The 12,874-nt window shown below is 40.2% G+C and overlaps 1 protein-coding gene across 2 annotated transcripts in view; it reads right to left on the bottom strand.

Moving 5' to 3' along the window:
• Positions 1 to 1,055: 1,055 nt before the first annotated feature.
• hhip (hedgehog interacting protein) overlaps positions 1,056 to 12,874 on the bottom strand; it is a 31,236-nt gene continuing 19,417 nt past the window's right edge. For both annotated transcript variants that reach the window (XM_020591854.1, XM_020591855.1), the window contains exons 9-13: positions 12,393 to 12,516; positions 11,367 to 11,512; positions 10,057 to 10,138; positions 2,578 to 2,726; positions 1,056 to 2,321 (exon numbers count right to left, since the gene is read on the bottom strand). In XM_020591854.1, coding sequence (XP_020447510.1) covers positions 2,125 to 2,321; positions 2,578 to 2,726; positions 10,057 to 10,138; positions 11,367 to 11,512; positions 12,393 to 12,516 — 698 coding nt within the window. In that variant the 3' untranslated portion in view covers positions 1,056 to 2,124. The remainder of the gene's footprint in view (positions 2,322 to 2,577; positions 2,727 to 10,056; positions 10,139 to 11,366; positions 11,513 to 12,392; positions 12,517 to 12,874) is intronic.

The following is a 12,874-nucleotide window of genomic DNA, read 5'->3' as shown; positions in this document are numbered from 1 at the left end:
TACGACTTGTTTTTAGGGTTCAGGTTAGAATTAGGTTTAGGTTTAGGGTTAGGCATTTACAGTCTGCGTTTCTGTCAGATAACACACCAGGTCTCCCAGAAAATTGCTGTAATTACAAATTCTATGGTATTCTCATGTTTATTTGTTTTGTTTGCATTGGAAAAACACAAAAAAAGGCAAATGAAAGAAAAACCAAATCTGATACACTCCACACAGAACTCCAAAGATGGACTGGATAGAATTATTAACACCTTTTTGAAATAATCAGAAATAGTTGTATTTCAAGCCTGTGATGCTCCTTTAATTTGTAATGAAACTCACCTGTAGCAATCAACAGGTCCCGGCAATATAGAAATCACACTTGCAACCAGATAAAATGGAGAAAGGTCGACTCAACCTTTGTGTTGCATGGACCACGCTGAGCATGGAGAAAAGAAAGAAGAGCAAAGAATTGTCTGAAGATTTAAGGACCGCAATAGTGGAAAAGCCTGGACCCGAAGCATACTTTGAAAAACACCCAGAGATGGTTTCAGACAATAAGCTGGAGAGTTCCTAAGTGGCCAGCAATGAGTCCAGATCTAAATCGCACAAAGCAGCTGTGGAGAGATCTCAAAACAGCTGCTGGGAGAAGGAACCCTTCAAATCTGAGACCTGGAGCAGTTGGCAAAAGGAGAGTAGTCCAAAACTCCAGAAGAGATGTGTAAGAAAGTAAATGATGGTTACAGGAAGCGATTGACTTCAGTTATTTTGTCCAGAGGGTGTGCTCCCATATATTAAGTTGAGGGTGCCAATAATTCTGTGCAGTCCGTTTTTGGAGTTCTGTGTGGAATGTGTCAGATTTTGCTTTTCCTCTCAGCTTTTTTGTGTCGGTCCAATGCAAACAGAAGAAATAAACATGGTCATACCAAAGAATTTGCAATTGCAACAATTTTCTGGGAGAAGTGGTGTGTTATCTGACAGAAACAGAGGGATGCCAATATTTTTGGCCATGACTGTAGTTCTGATGGTGAAGGTTAGGGTAAGGGGCTAAGGAATGCATTATGTCAATGAATGTCCTCACAAAGATAAAACTGTGTGTGTGTGTGAATGTGAAACTACTCTCATTGCACTTTTTTTAATGTGTTTAAATTCATTCTGAATAATAAAGTGAATGAAACAAAAAATGAACACAGTGCATGGGAGCCAATAACTCCATTCAGATTGTATGAAACTGGCTTTGACAAAGTACGAGGTGCTCACCCAGTTGTTCTTGTTTCTGTGATAGATTAACAGTCCTCTGTTGTGGATCCATTCTGTACACTGATAGCAAAAGAGTGTTTTGCAAAACAATGTATACATACTGAGTACAGTTATAGCTTTTAATGACGATGTGTCCACAAACAAAACAGACCATAAGTGAGACTACAGTCTATGTCTTGTATTAGTGCCTTTAAAATAGTATAGCACAAAGAAAATGTGACCCATGACATCTCAGTTTTTATAGCTGAATCTGAGATGCAGTGCCCCTCCGAAGCCTGTGTACTGTCTGTAGACATTTATTTTGCTGAACTTTTGAATGGACCGTGAGCACAAATTTGATCTTTAGCCACGCCACCTTAGAGAACATCCATAGAGAACATCTGATGAACAATCAACTGTCTCTGATGAAATGCATCAGACTCCATTATTTGGGGGTCTTTAATAAGGCCACAGAGAGCCCCTGAAAAGATCCAAAGTCTTGGGTTAAAATGGTCTGTTCCTGTGGAGTCAGCCACGTGTGGGTGTTTTCTGATTGAGAGTGGAAATGTCTCAGTGGAACTTCCGTAACTTGGCCATGCTTGTCAATCGTGCTGCTGCTGTCTGCAGGTCTCTCTGAAATGTGAACAAGGCTTGGAGGCCAGGCCTGGTGCTCAAGAGCAAGTAGCTTATAGGCAAAAAAATGAAGTTTGGTATGGTGATGTGGATGAAAAGCAGTCTAACGGGGATCCTGTGTATGTATCTGTGTGTACATGTACATGCCTATGTGGGTGTGATGGAGATTAGGAAGTCATAGTACGGGCACCTCGTTAGAGTCTGCTGGTGGTGGTAGGTAGATCTGTGTCAACTTGAGGATGGCGGTAGGGAGCAACCCCCCTCTGCATACCCCTATACAATATAGCTGGTCAGGTCTAGGAGATATGAGGTCATGCCCATGATGTGGTCCAGTATGCCGTCTTTCTCCTGGTCATTGGGCATACCCTGCTCGCTCGTCTCACACTGGGGGCCGGAGTAGCCGCTCTTACACAGGCACTTGTTGGGCTCCATACACACTCCTCCATTGCGACATGCTGGTTCACATTTGGCTATGTCACCAAGAGGGAAGATAGGAAAACATAGGTGGTCAAAAGTAAAGTAAAAAAAGATAAGAAATACAAGCTGGAGTCCCAGATATTCCAGAACAATAAACAAGTTTTGCAGGAAAAATTGTGGCAGGCCTACTGTGCATGTTGTGCATTACTTAACCTCATTTACACATCGAGAAAGGAACAACACATGGATGCATATACACATGATGCTACTCTGAAAGCAGTAAATGCAAATCTACTAATAGGCGCTCACCAACACGGCAGAAGGGTCCCTCCCAGCCGGGGCTGCAGCAGCACTTGCCCGTAGGAGTGCAGTGTCCATTCTTACACTGTCTGGAACAAGCTGTCATCAGCGGCGCTGGGTCCTCCATCTGACGCTGGCACTCCTTAGGGGCATGAGGCCTGAAACAGGTGTTAAAAAGCAGAAGGCGGAGTCAGTATGTAAGGGGCACAAGCAGTACATGACATGAATTTAATATTATATCTAAATGTCCTTCAATAAATGCCCCACCTGAAAAATTAATCATAATACATAATTGTAACACAACAGAAATCTCACTACTGAAGCTATTTAGGGACTCTCATTTGAAAATATCACTTTTATGACATTGTTTGACATTTTCATTAACACAGTTTTAAATACTGCTGGTCAGTGCGAATATACAGTAATAACAGAATCCTAAAATATTTAAACATCAGTAGCTTCCAATTCCAATAACTGGGACCCCAAATATTAGTTATTATTCTAGCTGTGTAGTAAGAATCAAACACAAAGAATTGAAGCATTACAGTAAGTCATGGCCTTATTATTAATTGGGTTGAGTGTTGAGTGCATCCAATTATAACGACTGTATTGTAAATGTAAACAGGGTTATATTGATTTATCAAAGGCAATCAAAGTTCTGAGTAAGGGTGTGTAGTTATTCTGCACTGAGTCTTTGGACAATTGCATGCCATGAGGCAGGAGTTCTACTGTCTTTTCAGAACTGTAGCAATTACACATATTTGTCCAGTGTTCAGCTGCCAAATGGTGAAACTGGCAGAGTTTTTACATCCAAAACAGAAATTAGTTATCCAGTGTCTACAGGTTGTTTTTGTGAAAAATCAATTCATAAGGTTTTAAAAGTAGCTTGCTAACAGACAAACAAAGCAGTCATAGTACAAACAAAACTCAAACTGGCCAAGATATGTAATTATACAACACAGAGTTTTTGGAAATACTGTAAGAAATATCTTCTGCTTATAGTACATCTAACAGTCAGCAGTTTTGTCTTTATTACTCAGTGGGTCATAGAGAGGTGGACAGGAACCAAAGGACGCCTGTGACAGATGTCAGCAATTGGACCCAAACCACCATCATCACACAGGGACTGTGCATGTGTACATGATGCACCACACCGTAAGCATTTGGTTATTAGGACACCCCTAACCTAACACTTTATTTTGAAGTACTGTAATAGTCACAATAACACTATTTCGAGTGGTACAACAAATATGCTGTCGTACACAATAATACGTCTTTATCAGATTATAATCTGAGATAATATGCAGGACTTCACAACAACATGCAATTCTGAATAATACAAAATAGTAAGACATGAGTTATTAAACCTCTGTAGCTAGTTAAAATGTGCTCATATCTTCATAACTTGTAGATAGTTTTCTAGTCCAATATGTCATCAATGAAGTGGTATTTGGGAATTGCAGACTAGATAATGAACTTCAATTGAAAATTGGGGGAGCTAATATAGAACAAGTACATGAAATTAAATTTCTAGGTGTCATAGTTGATGACAAATTCTCCTGGAAATCTCATATCAGATATGTTCAGAACAAAATAGCAAAAAATATATCGATATTGGCAAGGATTAGATATATTTTGGACGGGAAAGCACTACGTATTTTGTATTCTTCATTGATTTTACCATACTTAGAGTATGGCGTTGAAAACTGGGGAAATACATACAAAAGCTCACTTCAACCATTGTATATATTACAAAAAAGAGCGATAAGAATTGTGCATAAGATGGGGTATAGGGATCACACCAATGGAGCTTTCATACAGTCTAAATTGTTAAAATTTTTCGATTTAGTGGGATATAAGACTGCTGTGGTCAGTTAAATTTAAAAGTTCATGCTATACGTACAACCAAAAAAAGATTCTGTATTTCTATAAGTGGGGTAAAACTATGGAATAATTTAAGTGTAGACATAAAAAATAGTAATAGAATTGATGAGTTTAAACATAAATATAAAGGTATGTGTCAATCAAGATATATGCAAGAACAGGCTTAATGATTAATTAGATGGAACATTGTGGGTGTGGTGTATGAATGTTAACACTTTGTAATAATTCTTTAGTATATTACTTGTGTGGTGTAGAAGAGAATCATTTACTGCTTGCAAACCAAGGATGGTAAGATGATGTCATGGGGTAGGACTGGATAAGTCTGACTTCTTCCTACTCCATTCAAGCATGTACTAGGTATAAGCAAATTGATATTGGATTAGCATTTGTTGGATATGTGTAAAATTATGTGTGTTGTCATATCAACTGTCTTTACATGCTTGAAAGAATAAATCAAATCAAATCAAATCAAATCAGCTTTCCTGAATACTGTCAATTCGCATGACTTCAGATGGATGTCATGAATTTCAACTCTACAGCAGGGACATTACCTGTGTAAACAGTTGATTTTTGTTATTTTGACTGATGTTTTCTTTACATTCTTGCTGCTTGATGAAGGTACTACAAAGCATAAGGCTAAAACAGAGCTCCTGCAAATATAAATATGACTTGAAAAACGCAGGCGCACACACAAAAACAACCATCTCCCCACCATATGTGTAAAGTCTGAACGCCAAAGAGACATATTGTGATTGCTCTGTATTAAGACAAACATTCAGACACGCACATCAGCAATGGGCTGAAACAGAATTATTTCATATCACGCTCTACAAATCTGGAAATAATACAGTGAGTGCATAACCACGTTCAAATGTGAAGCGTCTGTTAGCGCCTGTTGCTCACTGGCCCACACACACACACGTTTGTCTGTGTCTGCATTTGTGAAAGAGAGAAAGAGAGAAATATAGATGTGTAAACAGTTCTGTTGTACTGAGGTAAGAATCCAGTGAGGCAGCACAATTTCCTGGACACTGAAGGACACACACTCACACACTTTTACACACAGACATGGTAAGTGGACTCCTGTGGACTGATGTTGCTATGAGAGGCATGAGTAGTGAGGTCAGTGTGTGTGCAGATACACGTAATGCTTCGTCCATGGGAGAACAGGCTTCATCAATCACAACTGGAGAGCAACTGGTCAATCAGCAGTAGAAACCAAAACTAGATGGAGGTTAAGGCCAACAACCGGGGTGATCATTCTTTATAATGCTGTAGTATCGTAATCGTAGAGTATTATATCCATCTGGGCAGATGAGTTGACTGTAAATGCACTGTCTGATGCTCCCAGTATTCTGCTCTGTCTCACCTGCTCTAATTCCTTCTGTAGTTCAGTAACTATTACATTTGGGGGGTTGATGATGAATGATGACAACTGTATCTACTTGACTGTGTGAATGTGAGAATAAAAGTGTTGTAACTGTTCGGACAAACACACTCACTGATGACAGTGACAGTACTGTGACTGTGTGTGTGTGTTAAATTGCTTTAAATTTTTAGGATGTGGGTTGGGGGGGTGATTCCCATGCTCCCATCAGCACCCAACTCCAGACTCATCCAGGCTGGCTTTTGTTGTTGCAGGCTGCATGTGGTTAAAAAAGAGTGAAGGAGGAAAGCAAACAGAAAGAGAAAGAGAGTAAGAGTCCCTAGGGGATTGGGGGGGTCTGTAACGAACACTGTTAATAGCAGGCAGGGGTCAGCAGCGCTACTAAACAGTCTGTACGACTGCCAGGGTGGCTGTGAAAACAGCACCTGCTGGTAGCGCCACTTGACAAAGGCAGCTGGGTCAACAGCCACTGTGGGAATTTATCAACTTTGGGAGGGGTGGTGAGAGTAAGCGAGTAGGAGAAGAGCGACAGTGCTCACACAAGGTAGTTACATGGACAGAGAGCAAGATGATGGTAACATAACAATTAAAATGAAAACAGAGTGAAAAATGTGCAAAATACATGGGCTCAGGATAATCTGCATGGCTGCAAAAATAAGCCAGAGAAATCTGCATGGCTGCAAAAATAAGCCAGACAACTAGAGAGAGACTGTCATTCTCCTCCCTTCTGTCCTTACATCAGCTTAAAACAAGAATATCCATATCTTAACACTGGCATCCATTCAGGTCTGTGTCATCAGAGCACTGTGGATGCTCTGCCTCAAATTTGTTCCTGATCTGCTGTGATTATTATGTTTGTCAGTGTGTGTGTGAGTGTGTATGTGTATTTAGCTTGTTGGCTCACAGGCCCTGCTTGACTGACATGAGGTATATGTGAGAAAAGGGCTGTGGAGTGGTGTACATTGTGTGTCCTAACAATGGCTTAATCAAACGACCCAGTGTGGTCTCTTTTGCTGTTTTGTCATCCGACTCCATTGTTTGGGGGCTTCTTTTGTAGCTTCATTCCTTGTTTTAATTGTGCAAGAAATTTACTGTGTATTGTAGGAGCTAGGGCTATTCAGTGGGACTGGCAAGCAGCTTTGTCAAGGGGAGGACCACAGCAGCGATGTAGGAAGATTTAGAAGGGATAGGAAAATAAAGAAAGGGCTTTTTTTTCTGCAGTGTGATGGGAGCTACCACATGCTCACACAGGCTCAAAGATGTGCATGTTCACGTGTACCCACCACCCACACAGTTTATATCTGTACACACAAAACACAGAGAGGCACACATACAGATAAATAGATCCAAAAACGAGCACCTGCAGTCTCCTTCCCCTACACATACAGTGATTTGTGACTTCCATGGCCAGTGCAGTTCATAAAAGAGATCCCAGTACCCTATTTGAAGTTCACTGTTCACTGCAGCTGACAAAACCTCAACATGTGAAAAATCCTTCATATTAATAGCTTTCCCGTCTTCTCTGTGGAGACAAACAGAAAGTCATATTGCATTTTACACCACAAATCTGCAGGAGGTCTGGCTCAGTATGTTAAACAATTGCCAAAGACCAACTGTAATAGCAAGGCGGACTCTGTCCATGCCTAGACTGAGGACCACATGTGTCTTATGATATGATAAACATGCAACTTTATTATATGGCTTCCATGGTGTGTTATATATACACAGAGGGACTGAAACAAATCTCTGTCTTACGAAATATCATAATGTCTTTCTTTGTTAGTATAGTTCTTTTCTCTAAAAGAAAGAGCTCTTACTAGCATTATTTGTTCCTGGCAGAAATACAATGCTTTCATTGTATAAATAATTATGTTATTAAATGCAGACTTAATGGGACCAAACAGTAGCCAAACCTACCCATGAATACCTGTCTACAGTATATGAGTAGAGTAAACCACTATCAGTCAGTTTGAGGGCTACGTCTTTGGTAAATAACAATGTTTAAGGCCTATACAGGAGGTAAGACTGTTAAAAAGCAAAAGAAGATAAGCAGCAACAATATAAAATGTTGAATATTAGATTTTCTCTCAGTTAAACATTAAATAATTCAAATTGCTTCATGGCTGTAAAGTGCTAATCAAATAAAACTTGCCTTGTCTTAGACATACGTACAGTACAGTACACAAACATACAGTACATGCACGGTCCGACGCCCATTCTTAAACTGTGGGAGTAATATATGGTCAAGTAAATCTCAGCTCAAGGGTCCAACTCCTCAGTGATTCAGAGCTTTCAAACACACCTCGAGCTCACCACAAAGATACAGTATGACTGGAGAGTTTTCAGTCCCACTGCTATACCACAAACAAGCTCTGTCCTGTCCTGCTCTCTGTCTCTCTTTCTGTCTCTCACATACACTCTGACACCACACACATCCAGCATGCTTCAGAATGCATGGTGGCCTATTTATTATTGAAGGGGTACTCCAACTGACAAACAAATACCTAGAAATGAAGTAATCTGGCAAGGACATGTTTACACAAACACTGCTGAGGGATTTTATGGCTGATGTTTCCCTGTAAGCCTTTACCACTCTTCCTAACAGTTCCTCCTCCCCTCTCCCAATGTTCCCAAACATACAGTTGATCAAAACACAGCTCGAGATGCTATGATGGACCACAAAAACCACCATACTCTAAAACAAACCTCTTTCTGAGAGGGCTTTAGGGTCCAGATGTCCCTGCAGTATGGAAGAGAAAAGAGGGGAGGACCACCAGACTCGATAACACGCTGAGGTCAGGCACATTAGCTACCCCATTTACTCTCCCGTCACCCTCTCTCTACCCTCCCCTGTAACAAGATCCTATTAACGAACCCAGAATGTATTAAGAGTCAGGACTTCAACACCACAGACTAAAAGAGTCCAGTTGATGGTGGAAAGAATTGTTATTTGGGAGAAATGCATCCAGTAGCCATGCCAGAAAACATAAATATGGAGCGAACCACCAGAGCCCCTTTGAAACATCTGTAGTGTAGCACAAGGGTTAATCAAATCTGGCATAGCCTAAAAAATATTATTTGTTTGGGACTTTTCCTTATGTTTTTCAGTCAGTTGGGCACAACCCTCTGACTGACCTGAGAGGACGGGCCTAAACCATCATGATCTCGCAATCTCAAGTTCCTTCAAACGTTCTGATAAGAAGATAGGCAGAAATATGAGGGTTCAACTCACAACCTAAGAAGCAATTGGTCTGCTTATGTTTGCAATGATTTCTTTACTCCCAGGCAGAAAAGCTTCTACATTCATTCTTTATTGTGTTGGTTGAATGCATGCCCTGTCTCCATATGTTTTTGTTGACAAATGTTTTTCACATGTACTTTGCTTTGTACAGTTTGCAGATCCATTCCTATCTCAGTGATTTCTAATACCGTGATGCATATGGTAAGCATTACAGTGACACACACACACATTCAAATTAAGAAGCTACACTCACATGCATGCTCCCAACACATTCCAGTTGTTTAACATCAACTAATTAGGCATTAGACTGCACAGAGATGGCCTGGATTGAACCATTGAAAGAAAAATTGATGTGTGCACTATGATGAATAAAATGTGCTCTACATTATATGTATGAACATGTGCTTATGTTTGTACATGTGTATAAATACAATAAGTTATAAGACCTCGTTGCTTGACAGCAGGTGCCTTTCTGTTTTCCTTACTCTCAGATGAATAAACCCTGCTGTCAAATGCTCTGAAAATATCCAGCAGGCAATAGTTAAGCAGGTGCACTTTGCCAGCTAGTCAGTGCTGGTGTTAGTAATACTTTACACTAACATTTTGAAATGCTATGGGTATTCTCCAATTACGGCTCAGCATTTGTTTTGGACAAGGCGGGTAATGATGTGGTGGCTTGTTGAAGGGCATAAAAGGTCTGGTCACTGCAGTAAGTGTGTGTGAAAGGGACGTGTAAGCAAAGACCTGAGGAGGAAAATTAGAGAAAAAAAACCTCCCTGCTGTAAAATATGATAAACAATAGATCCACGGTTGCAGGAGAATCAGTTGCATGAGTATCTAATCTTGTATGATACATGTGGGATTATTTTAGCCTCACCATAAAGCACAGCTGATATGACATTAGGGATAACACTACAGTCTACAAACATATGGTGGCTGAAATAATATGACACACTCAAACCAACCCCCAACCAACCTTTTAGGGTCCACCAGCTTGTAGAGTTTCCCGCTGTGTGACTGTGTCATGCTTTTACTGCTTGCCAATATGTAGACTTCTCCTGTAAAAGAAGAAAAGCCACATGAAAAGTGTCCATTAGCATGATAATTTGTTATGTGCTGAACACTTTCCAGTGATTAACCTAATGCTAGAAGGAAAAAAATATGCACAATAACACTTTCATACAATCCTTACTCAAAAATGAGGAAAGGAGTCAAAGTAGAGGACGTAGGACTTGACAAGAAGAGGAGAAAGAGTATAGCTAAAGCGTCTGCAGTTCTGCCACTTTCCACAGGACTTTAAGAAAGACTGTAACAGGACAACTGGATACTCATGACTAGGAACCAGGTGGATAATTTAATGAGGAACAAGCCTGCAAGAAAATTCCATAAGGGGGCAAATTGTAAACATGTGTCTGTGGGGCCCATACTTTGGGACCCATGCCTGCCCCCACCATGGTTCCTTCACCACTTGCAGACAATGATCAAATGCAGAAATCTTTAAATACCTCATCACACACGACACATTTCTGAAGCCTGTTATCCACATCATCTGTTCATTCTAACCGGAAACACCAGAGCTGACAGTTGATAATTTTGTGCCTGTGAATGTCTGGTGGGGGTCAAACTGGTAAAATGTTCTGTATCATATTAGCCCACTCACCTCAGCTCACCCTAACTTATTTAAATACTGCAGTTCCCCCATCTCTTCTCTCTACCCATGCAAAACATTGCCTTCTAGGTGGTCTAATGCAATAAGGGGGTCTTTGGAGTATCATTGCTATCTTATGGAAATTGCAGTTAATCCAAAAGGAAGTACATAATATTTAATGTCCTGTTGAGAACGTACCATAGACGTAGAGCCAGAGGGGCATTAGTTTCCCTGAAAATTTGAATGTCACTTATTGTGGTTAGGTGTTCTCAAATTTTCGGTCATCGTTCTACACGTTACCCTCTGGTGGAGTAAAAGATCCCAAACACCTTGTTAAATAATCAGCTGAAAATTCCACACTATGATGTAAATATATGAGCCACTGATATATATACAACAAACTGACTCTTTGTCATGATTTTTCCATAGTTTTGCCATCTGTCATTTGAAGCCAATATGCTTTCATGGGTTCATGCTGTAAAACCCCTGATTAACTTCAGAAAATATATTAACAAACAGTTGTCATTCATGTGGATGGAGGAAGAAAAAAAAGGGAAAGCAAGAGTGAGAATCCACAAAGAGACAGAAAACAGAAAATGTGTTTAACTGTGTAGATTTCTTATCACTGCCCTACTAACCTAGTTCATCCTCTCCGAAACCCAAGATGTTTCCCACAAGCATCGAGCCACAGGAGCTAGCTGAGCCCAGACACAGAGCTTTTTCCTGCCACTGTTCACCACTTGCTGATGTTGACAATGTCGACTTCTGGAGGATCCGCAGGTTACTGAGGCATACACAACACACAAGGTAGGTCAATACATTCATTACTTTTGTCAGTGTATATCATTGTGACTGTTAAATGCTAATGTATGGAATTTTATGTATAAAAGATGCAAATTGATTACATTTATAAACTATTATGCAATTCATTTGCAGCTATATTGGCCAAGTTACAGTTAAGATCTGCAAACAAGGACAACTGTTCCTCCTTGTAACATGGATCACTGACCCATCTTCTTTTTCCACCCCATGTCCCACATGGTGTTATTCAAGACCACGGCTTTAAGTTTCAAAACAGACATCATGCTGGAGCCTTCACTTAGCCGTAGCAATGTGCCCCCAAACTGTAATGAGGCGGAGAATTAACCGACCACACGCTGTTTTAAACACAGTGCCAGCTACTGATAGCGTACTTCCCCCCTACTATTTACTTACTTTGTTTACTCAAGCGTCAGTGTTTGACATCAGCAAAGTAGGATGAATTACAAACTAAAGAAAAGTGTGAATAGCACATGGCCCATATATTATTTCCATTTACATGGAATGGGCCATTCCGCAGCGGTGACAGCAACTTGAAACTTGTTTTCCCCCAAGCAGACTGAACTCTGTGTTTACCTTGGCACATGCTGATGCAAAGGACACATTTTTCAGTGTGAGAAGGAAGAGTCACTTTCATCTCAGTAAGAATGAAGATGTATCTGATAACTCATAAATCAACTAAACATGAATGCCAACAGGATGAGGCCACTACAGTGTGTTCAAAATAAAGGAGGGCCCAGCTTTCTGACCTTAAGTATGGAAGATTTCACAACACACAGCAACTTAATGTTCAGTCACGTCATTAATTGGCACTGTCTTAACAGTCAGTCCTTTCTCTTACTTACCCATTTTTATCTCCAAACACATAACTGCCATACAGTCTTCTTGACTGGCAGCCTCTGTAGATGAAGCCTCCCACAGGTGGTGCCCCTCCACTGGACTGCAGGTCATAGACAGAGGGCTCATTTTCTAGACAGTGACAAGGAGGTAAAGGCTGGATTTAGGAATTTCTTATTAGCCTATTGCTGATCATCCATACATAATGCTACCATACACCTACAGCATGCATCAACAGCAAACAATGCAATATATTCCATCTGACTGAGATACAATGTAGTAATCAAAATATTCAGCAATCTGCATTCTTTAAAGGTTGTAATCTACCAATTTATATAAGGACTTATCATAATTTATGTCTATAATAAGTGTTCGTTTGTTTGTGCTGGATTCAAAAACAAGTTTACTTAATTTTTAAATAGTCCTTTAGACACAATATTTGTGGGGTTCCTATTAGAACCAGACACGTCAATGAGAAAAAAGAGGAAAG

This window comes from Monopterus albus, unplaced genomic scaffold, assembly GCF_001952655.1.
Source record: "Monopterus albus unplaced genomic scaffold, M_albus_1.0 scaffold15.1, whole genome shotgun sequence".
Taxonomy (NCBI): Eukaryota; Metazoa; Chordata; class Actinopteri; order Synbranchiformes; family Synbranchidae; genus Monopterus; species Monopterus albus.
Note: the sequence above shows the minus strand (reverse complement) of the source record. Positions and strands in the feature narration are given on the sequence as shown.